Here is a 22938-nt window from a genome sequence, read left to right on the forward strand (position 1 = left end):
CCAAAACAATTTAAAAAAAATCCACGTACCCCAAAAATATTTTTAAAATAACCAGGTACCTCAAAAATATTTTTAAAAAAGTATATTTAAAAAATCAGGTCCCCAAAATATATTTGAAAAGTCCAAGTTTCCCAAAAATATTTGTCTTAACAAAATCCTCGTTCCCCAAAAATATTTTTTAAATCACTTTCTTGTCAGCCTTCTAAAGATTAATTGTTCCTGAACAATATTTCGAAATGCAAAGTTTGCACCAAATCGGTTGATCCGTTCGAGAGTTATCAGCGCATCAGCCAGACGGACGAAGGTCGTACAGACCAAATCAACTACATGTTGTCTGCAATGGATTTCGTCAAAACATACTTGTGGTAAAAAACCATTATTTCGATGAGGCATGGTTTTTGATCGTATCCGCACCTGTGTTAGCATAAAGACTAAGGTTAGGAAAATGTGAGCCCATAGACGAGGTTTATAAAAATAAACTTTTTATGTATATTAAGATGTATATTTTCTACAAAAGCTCCTTAATTTTAACACCCACGCATTTTAACATGACCTATTTCATTTTATTATACTGCGTTTGTCTCTCCTAAAATATTCTTCTTTACATTTACTTTTTTTATTAGCAATTTTCCCCCCATTTCCCAACAAGGCCTTGTAATAAAGTTTTACTATCCATTCTGGTTTACTTGTTATACTTCAGCAAAATATATTACTACCAAGTGGCCCACATAAAGCTCCATTACACCACCACCTCCTACTCCTCCTCATATAGAACTACATTATAGTTGTAGTTACAAATTAAGTCTATAATTTTATTTCTTTTACAAATGATGAACGCGGTAATTGAATTTCCATTTATATTTTCCATATTCCCCCTTCCTCTACATACTTTCGTTTTCTTTGAATAGAAAAGACACCGAATCGTTTATACAGTCCAATTCTATTGCGAGACACCCACACGTCCGCCTAACCCCTGAAATATGGAAATTTCATTTTACAAAGAAAGACAGCAAGCAGTTGATTTTTCATTTTGCATTCATTCGTTTATTCCACTTCATTCATAGCAGCTTTGATGCTATTCAAGCATAAATTTGCTGTCAAATGCGTGTATAACAAATCAACTTGCATGGTGTGTGTTTTTAAGGTTAGGGTTGAACAAAACAAATTTACAACTATCACAAGTCGTTTGTCCACATAAGAATTTTCAATGGGTTATTTTGACCATGTTTTTTTAATGGTATTTGTTTTAGCAGCTTCACATTTTCATTATGCAAACAAATTATATTCTAACAATAGCATACGTTTAAGCGGAATATAAAACTAATATTTAATAGTTCTGTTCGCATTCTCACCATGGTCTGCTCGAACCTTCTGTAGCACTACTGCTTATAAGCAATGAAACCCAAAGCTTAAACGCTTATTTTCCTATATGTGCAAGTCTAAAAATATAAGTGAACCACATACGAATACTTTAGAAGACATTAGCTATGTGTGACACGATAGCTGTTTCCATTAAAGTCTAGTTTTACCTTAAACAACCAAGAGGACTAAAAGAGTTATTTGACTTTACCAACATTTTCCCTTGAGTTTAAAATTGTAACCTAAATACCTTCTTCATCAATCTCCCAATATGTCGCAATGCCCTCCAGATGCATTGAAAGCCGCTGACAGCAGCTTTGGTGATATAATACTTTTATTTTAATACTTAATACAAATTTGTCATTTCGTTGCCTTCAGTTTATTGCCTCTACTACTGCTGTTGATTACATTGTTTATGTATCACTTTAATTTGTTGCATTGTCCCCCATCCATCTTGTGACTAACTCTTTGACATTTCTATTTCTTCTGCTTCTTCTCATTCCAGTGCTTCCTACTTCTACCACAATAACATCATCAGCATCACCGGCACCGGTATCATCCCAGCAACAACAGCCGCAACAGTATAAATTGCGAGACTCACTGAAACAATTGCAGGAGCCAGCCAATGATATCCATACAACACCGCGTTCCAAGCAGCGTATAATCAAAGTGGATTTCTCATTGATTGAGGTATGTATGTTCAGTGCAGTATGTAAAATTATTCATATAATGGCATCTTCTTGTTGGTACTATTAATGACATTTGTGTTGACATAATAATGAATGGAACCAGTGCATAGTGTGTGATTACATACATGTCCACTTATTTGTATGGTGGGGAGGGGGGACTTCAAATCGTTATCGAATCATTGGGAATCTTTATTGCATCTTGGTGAGCCTTTGTTATGGGTTTATGGTGCAACAATTGCGTATAATGAATGTGGTTGTTGTTTATAACAACTAGATTAATAGAGGGGCTGCCGCCAGGGACGTACGCAGGGGGGGGGGGGCACGGGGGGCCCGGGCCCCCCCCGAAATGGTTTGGTCGAACAAAATTTTTTAAGCTACTGTAACTAGTTATTATATTTTTTTCTCATAAAAATGTTTGTATATTTGAAGATTTCAAATTAAAACTTATATTTTCTTAAGTTTCTGAATAGAAAATGTACATCATTAACAAGTTTTGTAAGAAAATATTTTAAAAATTTTTGTTTGTAAGATGTTTTTGAGAGAAACTTCCAATGAAATCTGAATTACTTCTTTATGTCTTATCATACCACTATCAAATGCTAATTCCTTAATGAATATACCCCATGTCTATTATTTATTTGAACTGTATTGAGCTCTCGAGGCTTAAAACTCATCCGGTTATAACAAAAATAACGAGTTCAGTATTGTGGGTATGGAAATATATAAAAAAATCTATTGAATAAAATGTATGAAGGGTCGTGGACTACATATTGAAAGCCAATTAGAATTTTTTTTTACTGCCATCGCCAAAATTTTATTATTCTGTTTTAGACAAATTTGCTGCTAAACAGTATGAGAAAATAATGAAGACAAATGGATTTTTCGTGCGTCACTTGGTTTTTACTTATCATCATCGAAGTATAATTGTAACCTCAGACTAGGATTGTATCGTATAGATTTCATCAAAATAATGATTTAAGACTTCAAATATGTTTGGACGATATTCGTTTCAGCCAAGATGGAAGTACTTACCACCGTCCGTCTGTATCTCTGTTTGTCCGGCAGGTTGGAACACATGATAACTCTCGGTCCAAGTTATGGATCTCGTAATGTTTTGTCCAAATTAAATTTAAGTCATATCGGTACCGCCATAAAAGTTCAAAAATGTTCACTAAAATGGTCGAAGGGACTAACCGATTCGGTCTAAAATCGAACCTAATATGGTTCGCAAGATTACTTCCAAAAGTACATCAAGAGAATATGTTTGGACAACATCTTCAGGTCTCTTGTACAAGTCTAACATAACTGCAGTTTAAAGACTGTTCGATGATTCTTTGGACATTTTGTAGTCTTGTTTACAGCGATATCCTACTTTTTGTGGACAAGTTTATGCTTCCTGACAAAGCTCTAAATACTACGGTGGCCAACTAAAAAGCTTATGGGAGCGGTAACTATCGAGAGGAGTGTCTCTTAAAAAATTATTAGTGAATAATTATGTGGGGTTCAATAAGTCCATCAAAGTGTTTGTCATCGAGTACAAAAACTTTCTATCTCTTTCGGTAAATAAAACTGTGCAACATTTTTAAGGTAATCTTGTGCAAATAATTTGAAGTGAGGATTTTTTGAAAGTACAGACCCAAAGTACAAAGGCCCTAGTTCCGTTTTGTTGAGTCAGATACAGCTTGGATTTTATGGCCCCATCTAAACATTTATAAATATCGACTTTTTAAGCAACTCGGGGTTATATCTCTGAAACCAATGCAAATCTTCTTCTAACCTTTGCAGCAAATTTGTAGATAAGGGCCAAAATAAAATATTTGGAAAAATGAAAAAAAAAAATTTTATAATATATCTAAAAATTCCATAATTTGTATACATTTCGCACCATATCTCCAAAACTGTTAAATTTTTCTTAATGTTTTCATTTGGAAACATATCAACGACAACGACAGCCGATATTCTTAAAAATTAGGCTAAGATCATCGAAATAGTGAAAATCTTGCTATAGCAAAGACAACGGCAATTCTTTGTGGTTGTAAAATTCTGCGATAAACCATATCGTGGACCTGTATGATTAAAAACTTCAATATACTTCAATAAATTTTACATGGCGACATTACGGAACGTGGCCCAATATTGTCTATTTTCAATTCTAAATATCCTACTCTGTAAATATTTAAAATTGTATCCTTAGTCCCAATTTACATTAAACGATTTTTCTTGCGGCAATTTTTCTCGTTCTCTTTTAAACTTGTCTCTTGCGTTTATACAGGTAATTCTGTTTAGGCAAGTTTTGTTTTCAAAACAGTGAACATAATGTCAAAAACGAAAAATATAAAAGGAATTGCCTGAAAATTGCCGGTACGAGCAATTTTTTTCCACTTCCATACCCCTTACGTGTCTCTCCTACAAACTGAGACTTGCCGCAAGTAAACTCGCCTAATGTAAATTGGGACTAAATATTATGAATTCTTTCTATTGAATTTATATACTTTGTACCATTATTTCATATAAAATATAGAATAGAATATAGAATAGAATATGTGCCAAAATTTCCAGTCCATCGGACAAAAATTTACCGAGATATGAGCTTTCGAAGGGAAACATTAATTGTGTTTTGTATGTAGCATAGAAACTAAAAACGTCTTTTCCTCGAAGTGGCACTTTATATGTTTTTGTGGGACTATTGTACACATAAACCATGTGCTTAACCGAGAGAGTCTTAAAAAAACTGCTGACGGAGTCAAAAAAAAATATCAATTTTGTACAGTGTTTTGTTTTTGATAAAATCGAAATTTTGATTTTAACTGTTCAAAATTTTAAAAAATTGATTTTTTAATTCCTTTTCCATAATAGACAAGATTATTAGGTTCGTAATGATCCCACAAAAATATATGCCTATCGGTTTATTCTTTTTCAAACTACAGGTACCGCAAACTTCTTTAGCAAAAACAGTGCTTTATAAGCGGGCATTTAAATGTAAGATTTTTCAAAAAAAAAAAAAAAAAATATAGAAGGTAACTTAAGGTTTAATAGATTTTTTATAAAAAATGCATGAAAATGACTTTTCTCATGCTTACGTAACGCTACACAACATTTGAATTTTTCATGATTTTTGGTCAAGTTGTGCCCCCCCCCCCCCCGAAATGAAATCCTGCGTACGTCCCTGGCTGCCGCCGCAGTGGTTATGGAGATGATGTTGCAATGGAAAGTCTTGTGTGGAATTAGGGAATGTCTGGCATTTCGATTTCATGTGATATGTGGTGCAATTTTTTTTTTTTTTTTTTTTTTTTGCAAATGAAAATTTCTTTGCGGTGGGAGTTACTAAAATGGAATGGAATGTTTAATGGGAAAGGCTGGCAAATAAAATAATATTTAAACGATTTCCCATAAAACCTATACAAAATTTTAAAAACTAAAAGATTCTCTTCAAGAATCTAAGATTGTGAGGTTAATATTCCCCCACAAATACTTATAAAAATTCAAATTTTGGAAAAATTCTTAAGGTTCGCAAAAATATTTTTAAAAAATCCAAAAATATAAAAAATGCTTTTAGTTGACGCTGAAAAAATATTTTTTGAAAATCTACAATTCTCAAAAAATTTAATAAAATAATAAATCCCCGATTCAAAACAAATATATTTAAAAAATCAAATAATATTTTTAAAAAAATTGATGATTTTAAAAAAAATAAAAACGCATTTAGTATCCCCCAAAAAAATCAACAATTCTCAAAAATTTAATAAATCCCGATTTAAAAGAAATAGTCTAAAAAAAATCCAGAAAAAATTTCTTTAAATATCTAAAAAATATTTTAACAAATCCGTAATTCTTATAAAATGGGTTAACAAAAACCAAAACAATATGATGATCCTCACAATTTTTTTTTTTAAATTAAAAAAAATATTAATAAAAATTCAATGATTCTCAAAAATCTTTTTTTCTAATTCCACGATCCTCATTTTTTTTAAATATCCACCATCCTCAATTTTTTTTTAAAAAAATCCACAATCCTCAAGACCTAGTTTTTAAATAATTAACTGCGTTGTTTAAGAAATGTTAAAAAAACTACTTTTTTTAATAAATATTAACAAAACATTAAAAAATATTAAAAAACCCGCGTTACTTAAAATAATATTAAAATGTACATTCCTTAAAAATTATTATTTCAACATTAAAAAAATATCCACGTTCATCAAAAAATATTTAAAAAAATCACGATTCATGGAGTTTTAAAAAATTCGTAAGTTAAAAAAAAATGTTTTTAAAAAATCCACGATTGTCAGAAAAATATTTTAATCCATAAATAAAAAAAAAACATATTTTAAAAATCCATAATTTATGAAAATCGACGTCCTACTAAAAATATTTTTAAAAAATCTACGTCTTTCAAAAAATTTTATTTAAAAATCTACGATTCTCTAAATATATTTTTTTAAAAATGAACTATTCCCAAAAATTTCTAAAATAGAACATAAAAGTATTGAAAAACTACATGATTCCCAAAAACTCCAAAACATATTTTTAAAACAAATCCAGAAAAGGTTAAAAAAACTATAAATTTGAAAAAAATCTAATAAGTATTTTTGTAAAAAGTCTACGTTTGCAATAAATATTTTTTTTAAAAAAATCACGTTTCCAATATTTTTTTTTTTAATTCACGTTTCCTATATATAATCTTTAAAAAATCCATGTCTTAAAAAAAATTTCCACTCCTTTAAAAAAGTTTTTTTAAAAAATCCATGTCTTAAAAAAATGTCCACTCCTTTAAAAACGTTTTTTTAAAAAATCCAAGTTTTCAAAAAAATTTAAATCCACATTAAAAAAATCTTTTTTAAAAATTCAAGTTTTCAGTCTTTTAATCCACGTTTAAAAAAACTATTTAAAAAATCCACGTTTAAAAAAAACTTTTTAAAAAATCCACATTTAAAAAAAAACTTTTTAAAAAATCCACGTTTAAAAAAAAACTTTTTAAAAAATCCACGTTAAAAAAAAATTTTAAAAATCAACGTTTACAAAAAAAAATTTAAAAAATCCACGTTAAAAGAAACTTTTTATAAAATCCACGTTTAATTTTTTTTTTTTTTAAAAAAAATCCACGTTCCTTAACAATATTTTTAAATAAAATATTTTTAAAGAATCCAAATCAGTCCGAATTCAAGTTCGTCCAAAAAAATTGTTTTAATATTTTTATGAAATTCAAGTCCATCAAATAATATTTTTTAATTACTTTTAAAAATCCAATTTAAATATTTTAAAAAATGCAGGTCTTTCAGAAAATATTTTTTAAAATTTTTAAAAAATGTACGTCTTTCAGATAATATTTTTAAATATTTTTGAAAAATCCACGTACTTCCCAAAATATGTTTGAAATATTTTTAAAAAATCCACATCCATACTCAAATATTTTTAAAAAATCCACATCCATACCCAAATATTTTTAAAAAATTCACGTCCTTCCCAAAATATTTCTAACATATTTTTACAAAATCCACCCAAAATAATTTTTAAATATTGGATTAAAAATCCACGTCCTTACCAAAATAATTGTTAAATATTAAAAAAAAAATCCACTACCTTCCCAAAATATTTTTAAATATCTTAAAAAATCCATGCTTTAACCAAAATATTTTTTAAAACGATTTAAAAAGTCCAAAATATTTTTTAAATATCTTTAAAGAAGCCTCGTTATTTTTTAAATATCTTTAAAGAATCCACGTCCTCTCTAAAATAATTTTTAAAAAATTCTTGTCCTTCTCAAAATAATTTTTAAATATATTTAAAAAATCTTCGTACATCACAAAATAATTTTTAAATATGTTTAAAAAAATATAAAATAATTTTCAAACATATTTAAAAAATTCACGTCTTTCTCAAAATAATTGTTAAATATTTTTAAAAAATCCACGTCCTTTCCAAAACAATTTTTAAAAAATGGACTTTCTTTCCAAAACAATTTTTAAAAAATTGACTTTCTTTCCAAAATCATTTTTAAATATTAAAAAAAAAACCACGTCCTTCTAAAAACCATTTTTAAATAGTTTTAAAAAAAACCACGTCCTTCTAAAAACCATTTTTAAATAGTTTTAAAAAATCCACGTCCTTTCCAAAAGAATTTTTAAAAAATCCAAATCCTTCCCAAAATAATTTTTAAATATTTTTAAAAAATCAACGTCCTTTCCAACATAATTTTTAAAAAATAGACTTTCTTTCCAAAATAATTTTTAAAAAATCCACGTGCTTCTCAAAATAGTTTTCAAATATTTTTAAAAAATCCTCGTCCTTCTCAAAATAGTTTTTAAATATTTTTAAAAAATTCCCGTCCTTTCCAAAATAATTTTCAAATATTTTTAAAAAAATCCACGTCCTTGTCAAAATAATTTTTAAAAAATCCACGTCCTTCTCAAAATTATGTTTAAAAAATACACTTTCTTTCCAAAATAATTTTTTAATAGTTTTAAAAAATACACGTCCTTTCCAAAATAATTTTTAAATATTTAAAAAAAAACCAGGTCCTTCTCAAAATAATATTTAAATATTTTTAAAAAATCCAGGTCCTTCTCAAAATAATATTTAAATATTTTAAAAAAATCCACGTTCTTCCCAAAATAATTTTTAAATATTTTTAAAAAATCCGCGTTCTTCCCAAACTAATTTTTAAATATTTTTAAAAAATCCACGTTCTTTCCAAAATAATTTTTAAATATTAAAAAAAAATCCACGTCCTTGTCAAAATAATTTTTAAAAAATCCACGTCCTTCTCAAAATTATGTTTAAATATTTTTAAAAAATCCACGTTCTTTCCAAAATAATTTTTAAATATTAAAAAAAAATCCACGTCCTTGTCAAAATAATTTTTAAATATTAAAAAAATATCCACGTCCTTGTCAAAATAATTTTTAAAAAATCCACGTCCTTCTCAAAATTATGTTTAAATATTTTTAAAAAATCAACGTACTTCTCAAAATAATTTTTATTTTTAAAAAATTTACGTCTTTCTTAATTTTTAAATATTTTTAAAAATCGTCGCCCTTCTCAAAATAATTTTTAAATATTTTTAAAAAATCCACGTCCTTCTCAAAATAATTTTTAAATATTTTCAAAAAATCCACATCCTCTCCACTATAGTTTTTAAAAATTTTAAAAAATCCTTGTCCTCTCCGCTATAGGTTTAAAATATTTGCAAAAAATCCACGTCTTTGAAAAAAATATTTATTTATAAATCCATAATCCATAAAATTATAAAAAATCCTCGATTCTGAACAAAAAAATCCAAAATTCCCAAAAAATTATAAAAAAGAAAACTATTTAAAAATCCACGTCTTTCAAAAAATATTTTTCAAAAAAATTTTAAAAATCCAACTTTTTCAACAAATGCTTTCTTTCAAAAAAAACGTTTTTAAAAAATTCTTGGGAAGTGTTTTTAAAAATTCAAGTCCCTCAAAACTATTTTTAAAATATCAACGTTCGTTAAAACATATTTCTAATAAATCCAAGATTTGTTAACACCCTCATAATTAATTGACTTTATATGACCCCATATACAACTTATTTATCACCACATATCATTTTCGTGGCCATATTAAATTACAAAAATAATTGAATTACACAAACAAAATTGTCTGGGCTAGCTAAAGTTAACCTGTGTTTGTGGTTTTTAAAGTTCACTCCACTCCCTTTTACCTTAAGCTGATAGCACGCACATTATGCTGTGATTGCAACGGGTGGCTAAATAGTATTACTCACCCTTGATGTGACCAGGGCAATTAAGGTCATAACGTAAACACACCCTGCATTTGGTAGCAAACACAAATGCAAATGAAAATTTTAAAAATCCAAATTCAACTACGACTTCCTGCAGCAATTGGTTTGGGAAATTATAAATATAGTCCCCATTACAGCATATTATCTCAGCATCTCATGATGGACTTGATACTGCAATCAACCTTATGTAATTAAGTCATTATTTCCCATATCCCTATGGGATATATTGGTAATTTTCCAAAGATTCTTGTCATATTGCCATCACGTACTCCTCCTGTTGCTGAATAATGGACGACGATTGACGTCATTGACAGTTCTGGGTCGAAATGAAATACCAAACCAAGCTGTACATAAAAATAGGAAAGCAGACAGCAGCCACTGGCAATTGACATTTGTAGATTATGGAAATGCAAATAAAAATGTGCGAAATCCTTGGAAAAACAAAAATACACTTTCAATAGAACCTCCCACAGAAGCTGCTACGTGCCCAGCTGGTGTTTTTAATCTTCCCATATGTTTGGAAATCCCTCACACTCACATATAAACAAATTAACTCGAATTCATTTTGGGCATACCAACTAACTTTGAAAAAAATGAAAGTGGAACATGGTTATGGTGCATTATTTGGTATCGAATTGTTTGTTTGGTTTATCGAGCAGATTGTTAAAGTCTCACTTATTGGAAGAAAATTATAAATAATAAATTGTGGTATCGATGGCGTATGAGTGGTATCAATAGTCATAAGCCATATAGTGGAAGCTTAAATAGCCATTGAAATCAAAATCTAAGATGCCTATGAGGAAACATAAGATCCACTAGACAAAAATCTTTTAAAATTTTACGTTTTGTGGCCTCTTTGACTGCTTCAAAAATGTTTCAAAATTTCAAGCTTTGTGGCTTCTCAAAAAATCATTAAAAAAATCCACGTTTTGTGGCCTTTCTGACTGCTACAAAAATCTTTAAGGTGTCGTATGATTGTCGTCAGTAATCATACGCCTTGTTGTCATGGTGTAACTGAATACCCAATACAGAACGGAAAATTGAGTGTATATAGACTCTCAAAACTATGACTCAATGATAATAAAATGAGACCAATTTCCGGCTGTATTTCCATGTAATTTTCTTTCTTATATTCCTATGACCCCATATGCCATCAATAGCTTATTAAACTTAGCATCTTCTTTATAACCCCGCTCTACTGTATTTCCATTTCATTTCCTTTGTTTTTATTTCCTTTCATTTATCTCTTGTTGTATTTTTCCACTCTCCACACATATATCCCCATAACAATTTGCATTTGATTGTTTCATTTTCATTCACAGTTTTTCTTTTCTTTCTTTGTTTTACAGGATGACGATCCGTGTTTCGATGAGACCTCATTGTCCTCCACAACATCATCGTCATCAACGCTGGTGGGAGCTGGTGGTGCAGGACATCAGCTCAATCATAGCATAGGTGTTTGTTCACAGCCCAAAATGCCACCCTACCCTATTGGTGGTTATATGATGAGCGATGTCACCACCGCCACCTCAGCACTGACAGCAAAAGGAGGTGCGGCAGGAGCCACAACATCCAATAACAGCAGCAGCAACACGACCACAACACAAGTGCCCACAACGCTGACAACACGTGTTACGCGTCGTACAAGTAAGTATACCGAAAAAAAGCATGTAAACAGATAAACAATAGGGAATAGATGTGTAGTAGAACTGTTAGTAGATGTTGAAGAGGGTGGTACAATAATTCTGGTAAAAAAATTAAAAACAATATTGTTGCTAAAGAACGTGAATACAGCATGATATTGACTGCCCCAAAAAATCTTTTAAAAAATCAACAAATTTTGGTTTCCTTGACTGCTTCAAAAGTCTTTAAAAAATCCACGAACTTTGGCGTTTTTAATTGCTTCAAAAATCTTTAAAAAAATCCTGGCCTCTTTGATGGTTGCTAAAATCTTTAAAAATCCACACATTTTTGTCTCTTTGATGGCTGCCAAAAATCTTTAAAAAATCCACACATTTTTGTCTCTTTGATGGCTGCCAAAAATCTTTAAAAAATCCACGTTTTGTGTGGACTTTGGTTGCAGCTAAAAACCTTTAAAAAATCCACGTTTTGTGTGGACTTTGGTTGCAGTTAAAAATCTTTAAAAAATCCACGTTTTGTGTGGTCTTTGATGGCTGCCAAAAATCTTTAAAAAATCCACGTTTTGTGTGGTCTTTGATGGCTGCCAAAAATCTTTAAAAAATCCACGTTTTGTGTGGACTTTGGTTGCAGCTAAAAATCTTTAAAAAATCCACGTTTTGTGTGGACTTTGGTTGCAGCTAAAAATCTTTAAAAAATCCACGTTTTGTGTGGACTTTGGTTGCAGCTAAAAATCTTTAAAAAATCCACGTTTTGTGTGGACTTTGGTTGCAGCTAAAAATCTTTAACAAATCCACGTTTCGTGTGGACTTTGGTTGCAGCTAAAAATCTTTAAAAAATCCACGAATTGTGTGCTCTTTGATGGCTGCCAAAAATTTTTAAAAAATCCACGAATTGTGTGCTCTTTGATGGCTGCCAAAAATCTTTAAAAAATCCACGTTTTGTGTGGTCTTTGATGGCTGCCGAAAATCTTTAAAAAATCCACGTTTTGTGTGGTCTTTGATAACTGCAAAAAATCTTTAAAAAAATCCACGTTTTGTGTGGTCTTTGATGGCTGCCAAAAATCTTTAAAAAAATCCACGTTTTGTGTGGTCTTTGATGGCTGCCAAAAATCTTTAAAAAAAATCCACGTTTTGTGTGGTCTTTGATGGCTGCCAAAAATCTTTAAAAAATCCACGTTTTGTGGCCTCTTTAATGGCAGCAAAATATCTTTAAAAAATCCACGTTTTGTGCCCTCTTTTATGGCAGCAAAAAATCTGTAAAAAAATCCAGGAATTGTGGCATCTTTGATGGCTGCCAAAAATCATTAAAAAGTCCACGAATTGTGGCTTCTTTGACTGCTCCAAAAATCTTTAAAAAGCCTATTATGTGGCCTGCTAAGGTGACGTATTATTGTTGTCAACACTAATACGCCATGATGACCCTAAATAAAGGGAATTTTTAATCTCAAATTTTTTTCCCCGATTAAATAAATAAATAACCTCTTGCATATATTTTTCAGGAAAAGTAATTTATGTTCCCCTCACGGAAATTCAATTTTACATTTATATTATTTTATTTTATAAATTTTACCAGAATTATAATACCACCCTTTCACCTAACTGTTGATTGTTGTTATTGCCTTTCCTTGAACATTAATATTGTAAATTAAATGGTTGCCTTTTTTACTATAACTGGCGTTTGCATTTTCAAAATTATTAACTATTATTTATTTACTTACTTATATTTTAATGTTTTTTTATTTATATTTTTAATTTTTCTTTTAATTTTCTTCTTTTTTCTTTAAGGTATTTAATTAATTAATTGTGGTTATTGCTTTTTGGGGTAGTTGTTGTTATTTGTTCTTATCGTTTAAAGCCAACATAGATTCCTACTACTACAATTCCTATTATTAAATATATTTTTAGCCCTCAACTAATGTTTTAGTTATTTAAACAAAAGATCCAAAAAAAAAAATAATACCAAAAAAACCAAAAAAAGCTTTTTGAACAAAACAAAAAAATATTTAGAAAAAAGTTTAAGACTAGTCGTTTAGTTCTATGTAATTTTTTGTTGCTGTTTTCCCACTGTTGTGGAAAATTGCTCGCGTAATTTATTTGGTCACCGGAAACACTTTTACACTAGTTTTTTTTTATTTTCTCCACACTCTCACACAAAAAGACCCACACACATACATACATATTTATATGGATTAATATTTCAACCTTCTTGACCTAAAAACATAAAACAACTAACATAACAACTCAAGTGAAGTGGTTTTTACTTTAAAATAAAATATAGTTTTAACTCGAAATTGTGCCTCCTACTGATATCGGTTGTAATTAAATTTAATTTTAAATTAGTTTTAGTATGCTTTTAATTCTGTTTCTTCCCCAATAGAATTCTCATTTGTAAATTTCCATATTATAAGTGCTTTTGAAAGAAAATTTAATCAATAAAAACAGTTAAATTCTGGCTAAAACTTCACGTGTTTCCAACTTCTTAATCTTAATTCTACAACAAACCTCTAAAAATCGCAACAATTTTTTCGCTCTAAATCTTCTCTTGCCTTGTGTGATGTGTGTTAATGTGGCAACAATCTGTGTTCCATGGGGGAATTATTTTAGCAAAACCTCAAGATGTCGTCGTCGATAATAATGTTCATGATGATGTTGATGGTGATGATGATGAAGATCCCTATACAGAGGATGAATATCATAAATTCTTTGACAACGCCTTGGAATGTAAATATATAAATTAAAATATATATTTTCTCTCTCTATTACACTATTTTCATTCATGTCATTATTTAATCTAGTACTATGTATAAATGATATATGGGTAATTCCAAAAACAAAAATCTACTCAACACCGTGAATTCTCTCAAAATAAATTGTGGGCTATTGTGGCGTATGATTATCGTGAATAATCATACGCCATGGTGGATTTAAACAAGTTATTGGGAACAGGAATTTACATTATGTAACGGTAGCTTTTATAGTCGATCTTATGGTTGCCAAAATAATGATAATCTTCGTGAATTATCTTAATATAAAATATAAAATATAAAATATAAAATATAAAATATATAAAATATAAAATATAAAATATAAAATATAAAATATAAAATATAAAATATAAAATATAAAATATAAAATATAAAATATAAAATATAAAATATAAAATATAAAATATAAAATATAAAATATAAAATATAAAATATAAAATATAAAATATAAAATATAAAATATAAAATATAAAATATAAAATATAAAATATAAAATATAAAATATAAAATATAAAATATAAAATATAAAATATAAAATATAAAATATAAAATATAAAATATAAAATATAAAATATAAAATATAAAATATAAAATATAAAATATAAAATATAAAATATAAAATATAAAATATAAAATATAAAATATAAAATATAAAATATAAAATATAAAATATAAAATATAAAATATAAAATATAAAATATAAAATATAAAATATAAAATATAAAATATAAAATATAAAATATAAAATATAAAATATAAAATATAAAATATAAAATATAAAATATAAAATATAAAATATAAAATATAAAATATAAAATATAAAATATAAAATATAAAATATAAAATATAAAATATAAAATATAAAATATAAAATATAAAATATAAAATATAAAATATAAAATATAAAATATAAAATATAAAATATAAAATATAAAATATAAAATATAAAATATAAAATATAAAATATAAAATATAAAATATAAAATATAAAATATAAAATATAAAATATAAAATATAAAATATAAAATATAAAATATAAAATATAAAATATAAAATATAAAATATAAAATATAAAATATAAAATATAAAATATAAAATATAAAATATAAAATATAAAATATAAAATATAAAATATAAAATATAAAATATAAAATATAAAATATAAAATATAAAATATAAAATATAAAATATAAAATATAAAATATAAAATATAAAATATAAAATATAAAATATAAAATATAAAATATAAAATATAAAATATAAAATATAAAATATAAAATATAAAATATAAAATATAAAATATAAAATATAAAATATAAAATATAAAATATAAAATATAAAATATAAAATATAAAATATAAAATATAAAATATAAAATATAAAATATAAAATATAAAATATAAAATATAAAATATAAAATATAAAATATAAAATATAAAATATAAAATATAAAATATAAAATATAAAATATAAAAAATATAAAATATAAAATATAAAATATAAAATATAAAATATAAAATATAAAATATAAAAAATATAAAATATAAAATATAAAATATAAAAGTGTAAGTATAAAAAAATAAAAGAATAAAATATCAAGTTATGGAATAAAAGTAAGTGACTAAAGGAAATGTTCCAAACTTCCATAGGGATTTATTTGAATCACCTTTATCGGATACATTTTATATCTAATATTTTGTATTTTGGAATTACCTGTATATTATTTTGAAAGATACATACATAATGAAAGAAAGAAACCTAAATTCACTGTCACATAAACCGTCGCAATAGCTGACATCCTCGAACGTTGTCATATATCCTTCAGACAAAACTCTGCCTAAAATAAAATGTTCATAAACTCGCTTGCTTGCCTCCCAATGTGTCTGTCTATTTACCTTTCACACTTTCACACACAAACCATAAATCGTCTGCGTCTATAAAGAAAAAACCCCGAACCACACCAAACCCTGCCCTCAAAGTTTTCTTCAAACTTTCTTTGGTACTTTCAATTTCTAGCCGAAAAATAAGAAAACAAAATTCTAATCAACTTTTCACACACTCACACATACGCCTGTGTATAATATGCATTGGTCCTGTTCACATTTGCTTCTCCTCATTTTCATTGCCTTTTTCTTCTTCTTTTGGGTGGACATTTTAGGTCAACGTCTCCGCGTGTTTAATTTGTTTGCTTGCCTAGCTTTTCATTGGTCATTGTCTTCTTTGTTTCCAAAAAAACCCGGAGCATATTTATTTTCATTTCTATTCAAAACCAAACCTTGTAAATAAATATTTAATTTCATACATTCTCTGCATACTAATCACAATGGCTAACAAAGAAAAAGGATATCATATTGCTTTCTTCTATTAAACACATAACCTCAATTCTTTGCATGCATGTTTTAGTGTCTAAGTTTAGGATTGCAGATGTTTGTAGCTACGAAATTATTTATTGAGTGGGGACGAGATCAATAGAAACTATTTTAAAAGAGGTCTTAACAGACAATTAATAAGGTAGTCTTTATAGAATTCCAAATAGGAGTCCTTATAGACAACCAGAAATGCCCTTATAGGGTCCAAAGTAACTAAATAATTCCGTATGAAACATCTGCAGTCATGGCGAATTCATATACCAATACATATACATACATATCTACATGTAGCACCGCAATCAATCAACAAAAATCTGCCAAACTCCCCATGCAATATAAAACTAATTTCTATTCCCCTCTCTCTTCGTCTACTTCTCCCTTTTATAGCCTATGATCTGGCCACCCAGTGTGAATCACGACGGGCATCACAACGGCGACACACCATTGTTGGTTGTCAAAGTAATTTGGATGAGACACATTCAATGCCCACCTCGAGGCCCGGATCAAGACAATCCGATGTACATAACACAACTGTTGGAGCAATAGATAGTGTGAGCACAACCAAGCAGGTAAGATTTACAGCTTAAATCATACAAATCTCCCAACCCCTACTAATATATTCTCCACCCCTTTCTTTTTAGCTACACAATGACTATAATCAACAACAAGAACAGCAGCAGCAACAACAACAACAGCTAAAAAGACCCCAAAGCCCCAGCCACGAAGAAGACAATTGCAACGACAGTCGTTCGTCATCCTCTTTAGGCCCGTGGAACAAATCCTTTATGGATGAGAAAACCTGGAATGAACGTGGTGACGATCGTCTCTCATTAACCCTGGAAGAGATTGTCCACATTCGTTCGGTTATGACGAAGGCCGAATTGGAAGGCCTTCCCGTTGGTATACGTGTCAAGGAGGATGTTGAAAAACGAAAAATTTGCTTTTTATGTTTGCGAACACGATTCTCAATATTCGGCCCCTGGGGTATACAATGTAAAATATGCCAGCGTACAGTCTGTTCCAAATGTTATACCAAAGTAAGTTGCCCCAACAAATTGTGTGATGAAATTGAATTAATTGCTCCTTCTTTAAAACCTTTCAGATGCGCATTCCTTCAGAACATTTTCGCAATGTTCCACTTGTGCTAATCTCCCCCTCATTGTTATCAAGTCCCGCTGGTTCGAGTACCCCATCACCATCACATCATGCTCGTTATGCCCATTCCTCGTCAACGGGTAATATTTTGGATGAACAATTTCCAAAGTCACTCATTGAGAAGCTAATGGGTACAGAGGCCCAGCGTAAGGTATGTTTTAACACTCACACAATTCTTTATCAAAGGTACTTATTTCTTATTTTTCTTTTCTCTTAGGCTCGCAATTCTGTGGGCAGTGCACCCTCATCCCCCAAACACCAAAGATCTAACATGAGCACCCCTGGTATTATGGCTGGTGGCGGTTCGGGTGTTGAAGTTGCTGCTGCAGGTCAAGCAGTTGAGGCTATCCATGATACATCTTCCACAATGACCACATCGTATACGGCTGGTACCCACTATCATCATCAGCAGCACCTGCAGCAATCATATCATCCCCAACATCATTATGCTTCCATGGCCATTGCCAATGGTGTCCAGTATAATAGCAGCGGTAGTGGCAAAGAAAATCAAGCCACCAACAATCGACATTTTAGCATAATGTCACGCAGCATGGAAGGACCGCGTAGTTTGCCAGTACATAGTCCAGCATCGAGACCGCACTCGAATAGCAGTACATTGGACAGGAAGTAAGTTTCTGGAAGATATCCATGGGTTTTAGGGAAAACTTTTTAAACTCCTCTATTAAGCCACCATATAGGTCGTCCTTATAGAAACGAAATTTAATTCACCTGTAAAACGACCCTTTAGTTCGTCTATAAATATGACCTTTAGTTCGTCTATAAAACGACCCTTTAGTTCGTCTATAAAACGACCCTTTAGTTCATCTATAAAGACGACCTTAGGTTCGTCTATAAAGACGACCTTAAGTTCGTCTATAAAGACGACCCTAAGTTCGTCTATAAAGACGACCCTAAGTTCGTCTATAAAGACGACCCTAAGTTCGTCTATAAAGACGACCCTAAGTTCGTCTATAAATACGACCCTAAGTTCGTCTATAAATACGACCTTAAGTTCGTCTATAAAGGCGACCCTAAGTTCGTCTATAAAGACGACCTTAAATTTGTCCATAAATACGACCGTAAGTTCGTCTATAAAGACGACCTTAAGTTCGTCTATAAAGCCGACCGTAAGTTCGTCTATAAAGACGTGATTCAGCTCGTCAATGAAGACGTGCTTCAGCTTGTCTATAAAGACGTGCTTCAGCTCGTCTATTAAGACGTGCTTCAGCTCGTCTATTAAGACGTGCTTCAGCTCGTCTATTAAGACGTGCTTCAGCTCATCTATAAAGACGTGCTTCAGCTTGTCTATAAAGACGTGCTTCAGCTCGTCTATAAAGACGTGCTTCAGCTCGTCTATAAAGACGTGCTTCAGCTCGTCTATAAAGACGTGCTTCAGCTCGTCTATAAAGACGTGCTTCAGCTCGTCTATAAAGACGTGCTTCAGCTCGTCTATAAAGACGTGCTTCAGCTCGTCTATAAAGACGTGCTTCAGCTCGTCTATAAAGACGTGCTTCAGCTCGTCTATAAAGACGTGCTTCAGCTCGTCTATAAAGACGTGCTTCAGCTCGTCTATAAAGACGTGCTTTAGCTCGTCTATAAAGACGTGCTTTAGCTCGTCTATAAAGACGTGCTTTAGCTCGTCTATAAAGACGTGCTTTAGCTCGTCTATAAAGACGTGCTTTAGCTCGTCTGTAAAGACGTGCTTTAGCTCGTCTGTAAAGACGTGCTTTAGCTCGTCTATAAAGACGACCGTAAGTTCGTCTATAAAGACGGGCTTCAGCTCGTCTATAAAGACGTGCTTCAGCTCGTCTATAAAGACGTGCTTCAGCTCGTCTGTAAAGGCGTGCTTCAGCTCGTCTGTAAAGATGTGCTTCAGGTCCTCTATAAAGACGTGCTTTAGCTCGCCAATAAAGACGTGCTTTAGCTCGTCTATTAAGACGTGCTTTAGCTCGGCTATAAAGACGTGCTTCAGCTCGTCTATAAAGACGTGCTTCAGCTCGTCTATAAATACGTGCTTCAGCTCGTCTATAAAGACGTGCTTCAGCTCGTCTATAAGGACGTGCTTCAGCTCGTCTATAAATACGTGCTTCAGCTCGTCTATAAAGACGTGCTTCAGCTCGTCTATAAAGACGTGCTTCAGCTCGTCTATAAAGACGTGCTTCAGCTCGTCTATAAAGACGTGCTTCAGCTCGTCTATAAAGACGTGCTTCAGCTCGTCTATAAAGACGTGCTTCAGCTCGTCTATAAAGACGTGCTTCAGCTCGTCTATAAGGACGTGCTTCAGCTCGTCTATAAAGACGTGCTTCAGCTCGTCTATAAAGACGTGCTTCAGCTCGTCTATAAAGACGTGCTTCAGCTCGTCTATAAAGACGTGCTTCAGCTCGTCTTTAAAAACGTGCTTCAGCTCGTCTATGAAGACGTGCTTCAGCTCTTCTGTATAGACGTGCTTCAGCTCTTCTGTATAGACGTGCTTCAGCTCTTCTGTAAAGACGTGCTTCAGCTCGTCTATAAAGACGTGCTTCAGCTCGTCTATAAAGACGTGCTTCAGCTCGTCTATAAAGACGTGCCTCAGCTCGTCTCTAAAGACGTGCTTCAGCTCGTGTATAAAGACGTGCTTCAGCTCGTTTATAAAGACGTATTTATAAAGACGTGATTCAGCTCTTCTATAAAGACTTGCTTGAGCTCGTCTATAAAGACGTGCGTCAGCTCGTCCATAAAGATGTGCTTTAGCTCGTCCATAAAGATGTGCTTTAGCTCGTCCATAAAGATGTGCTTTTGCTTGTCTATAACGACGTGTTACAGACTCCCTTGGCTTGTCTACATATTAACCCTTCTCCTATTTTTAATCCCTTTTGATAAAAACCTTTTTTTAATTGTCTCTCTTTTTCTCTTTTTAGAAGCAAATTCTCCCGGGCCTATACCCTTTCATCATCTGGCACCCAGTTAAGCCAAGACCAAAAGGATAATGTGCGCGGTGAATTGGTACCAGTGTGTAATGATTGTCGCGGCTTGGTAATGGAAATTTCAAGATCAGCTAAACAAAAACGTTCTTCAGCACGCAACAGGGCAATTAAAAATCTAACATTGGACTTGTCACCTGTATGGAAATGAAGAGGAGATACCCAAATATAGACAGCAAGAAAACAAAAAGAGAAACACAAATGCTGGAAAAAAATAGAATATAAAGCCATAGCATAAGAAATATTCACCTTACCTTTTGGACTATGGGCTAAAGCGGAGTAAACAAATGGCAATTAGCAAAAGAGGGAGAGCAGTTAGCTTTACAAGGATTAGAAGATATAGAGAATTTTTCTAATTGGAAAAATTCCAACCAAGTGAATATTCTTTTTTCTATGTTTTCCAAGGCCTTTATTTTCTTAATGTTAAATGTATTTAAAGAAACCACAACAACAACAATACCATGTATTTTTGTAATTTAATGTTAGTTTTTTGTTTTTGTTTACCCCAAAAAAATGTACATTGTTAAGTGTTTAAATCCAAAAAAGGAAGAAGATGAAGTACGAAGATGCTATGAAATGAAAACATTTAAATCTAATGACTACGAAAAAACGATTTCAATCATAACGCTATAAATGTTTGTAACGAACATGATGCTGATTGAATTCACTCATATCAATGGAAGGAATGTAGAAAACTTGATTTGTAATTACTTTGTTTTTTTGTTTAGTTTGGTTTGCCTTGTGTGTATTGTCCTTAAAAGAACCAAAATTGACTTTAATTACGCTTTAACGCACATTTGTTTTAAAGAAATGAATACCGAAAAATTGAAAACTGTGTTTATTTGTGAAAAGTTAAGAAAAGGTTGTTAAAATGGTCCCAGAGAAACCTAACCTAATCTTCCAAATATGTACACCATTTCATTTAATATTGATTTATTTGTTTTCGTTTCCAAATAATTGAAAAACAAACCCCCTTAAGTTCTTCATTATATTTTGTTGTTGTAATGTTTTGTGTTTGAAATCATAAGGACTACTTTATTATTATTAGAAACGTAAACGTTTTGCATATGGAGCAGAAAATGAAATCCCTTTTTTGTTTATTATTAAATTTTATATTAATGATTCTTTTTCATTTCATTTTCATTTAAGATTCCTTATTATTCAAAAAATCGAAAAAAAATTTCTAACTTGATCTAATTTAAAATTAATTTAAGTTTTTATACATAAAAGTTAGGCTATATTTATTCTATATATCTGTATGTATGTATTATCACTGCAACTATTATTATTACTCTTATTCATAAAAAATACGTTAGGATTGTGAGCAAAACACAAAAAACATAGCAGAAGAAGAAAACAAACAAACAAAGAACACATTCAACTTCTTATTACATATACGACTCTCATACTATATAACTCTTTCATCTCTCATCATTCTCTCACCACTTTCTATTGTACTATTATAAAACGTAAAAAATTATAAAAAATACACATTGAACAAGTTGGCCTTAAATGTGCAAACTTTTCGAATTTGAAAATTTCGTTTTTTTTTTTTGCTTTTTTTATTTATTTCATTTAAGCTTCATTTAATATACACATAAGTCTTATACATATAATTTTGGGCATAATTAATAATATATTTAAGGATTTTCTTTATTTTTTTTTTCATTTGTTTTAAGTAATCGTACAGTATACTAGAAACTCTCATTTAGTTATCATTCTTTTTTATATATAAACATTCCTAATGTTTTCGTTTTGTGTAGAAATAAAAGAAAAACAACAAAAAAGAAACATAAAAACAATAAAATTAGAAAAGTTAATTGATTTTTTATTTATTTATATAAGACACCTTTGAAATGCTTAAGCCAAAAGTGAGGTTATGGGATTTTAAATAGAGACAACGAACTGGATTGAGAAACATAAAGGAGTCTTTATAGGGGATTGAAGCTAGTCTTCAGAGACCTGAAAAATTGAGTTTTTATAGACGAGTTGAAGGTAGTCTTTATAGACGCGCTGAAGGGAGTCTATATAGACAAGCTGAAGGGAGTCTTTATAGACTAGCTGAAGGGAGTCTTTATAGACGAGCTAAAGGGAGTCTTAATAGAGGAGCTTAAGGGAGTCTTTATAGACGAGCTGAAGGTAGTCTTTATAGAGGAGCTGAAAGAAGTCTTTATGGAGGAGCTGAAGGGAGTCTTTATAGACGAGCTGAAGGGAGTCTTTATAGACGAACTGAAGGG

At 30.2% G+C, this 22938-nt stretch overlaps 1 protein-coding gene across 4 annotated transcripts in view; it reads left to right on the forward strand.

Moving 5' to 3' along the window:
• spir (spire type actin nucleation factor) overlaps positions 1 to 22521 on the forward strand; it is a 261309-nt gene extending 238788 nt beyond the window's left edge. For 3 of the 4 annotated variants that reach the window (XM_073971127.1, XM_073971128.1, XM_073971129.1), the window contains exons 11-18: positions 1865 to 2049; positions 11162 to 11459; positions 14057 to 14173; positions 16974 to 17155; positions 17228 to 17623; positions 17689 to 17892; positions 17959 to 18368; positions 20639 to 22521. In XM_073971127.1, coding sequence (XP_073827228.1) covers positions 1865 to 2049; positions 11162 to 11459; positions 14057 to 14173; positions 16974 to 17155; positions 17228 to 17623; positions 17689 to 17892; positions 17959 to 18368; positions 20639 to 20852 — 2006 coding nt within the window. In that variant the 3' untranslated portion in view covers positions 20853 to 22521. The remainder of the gene's footprint in view (positions 1 to 1864; positions 2050 to 11161; positions 11460 to 14056; positions 14174 to 16973; positions 17156 to 17227; positions 17624 to 17688; positions 17893 to 17958; positions 18369 to 20638) is intronic. The other variant, XM_073971130.1, reaches the window with a different exon arrangement.
• The last annotated feature ends 417 nt before the right edge of the window (positions 22522 to 22938 follow it).

The sequence above is a fragment of the Musca autumnalis genome, unplaced genomic scaffold (genome assembly GCF_047663935.1).
Source record: "Musca autumnalis isolate F117 unplaced genomic scaffold, ASM4766393v1 scaffold_2, whole genome shotgun sequence".
NCBI classification, from domain to species: domain Eukaryota; kingdom Metazoa; phylum Arthropoda; class Insecta; order Diptera; family Muscidae; genus Musca; species Musca autumnalis.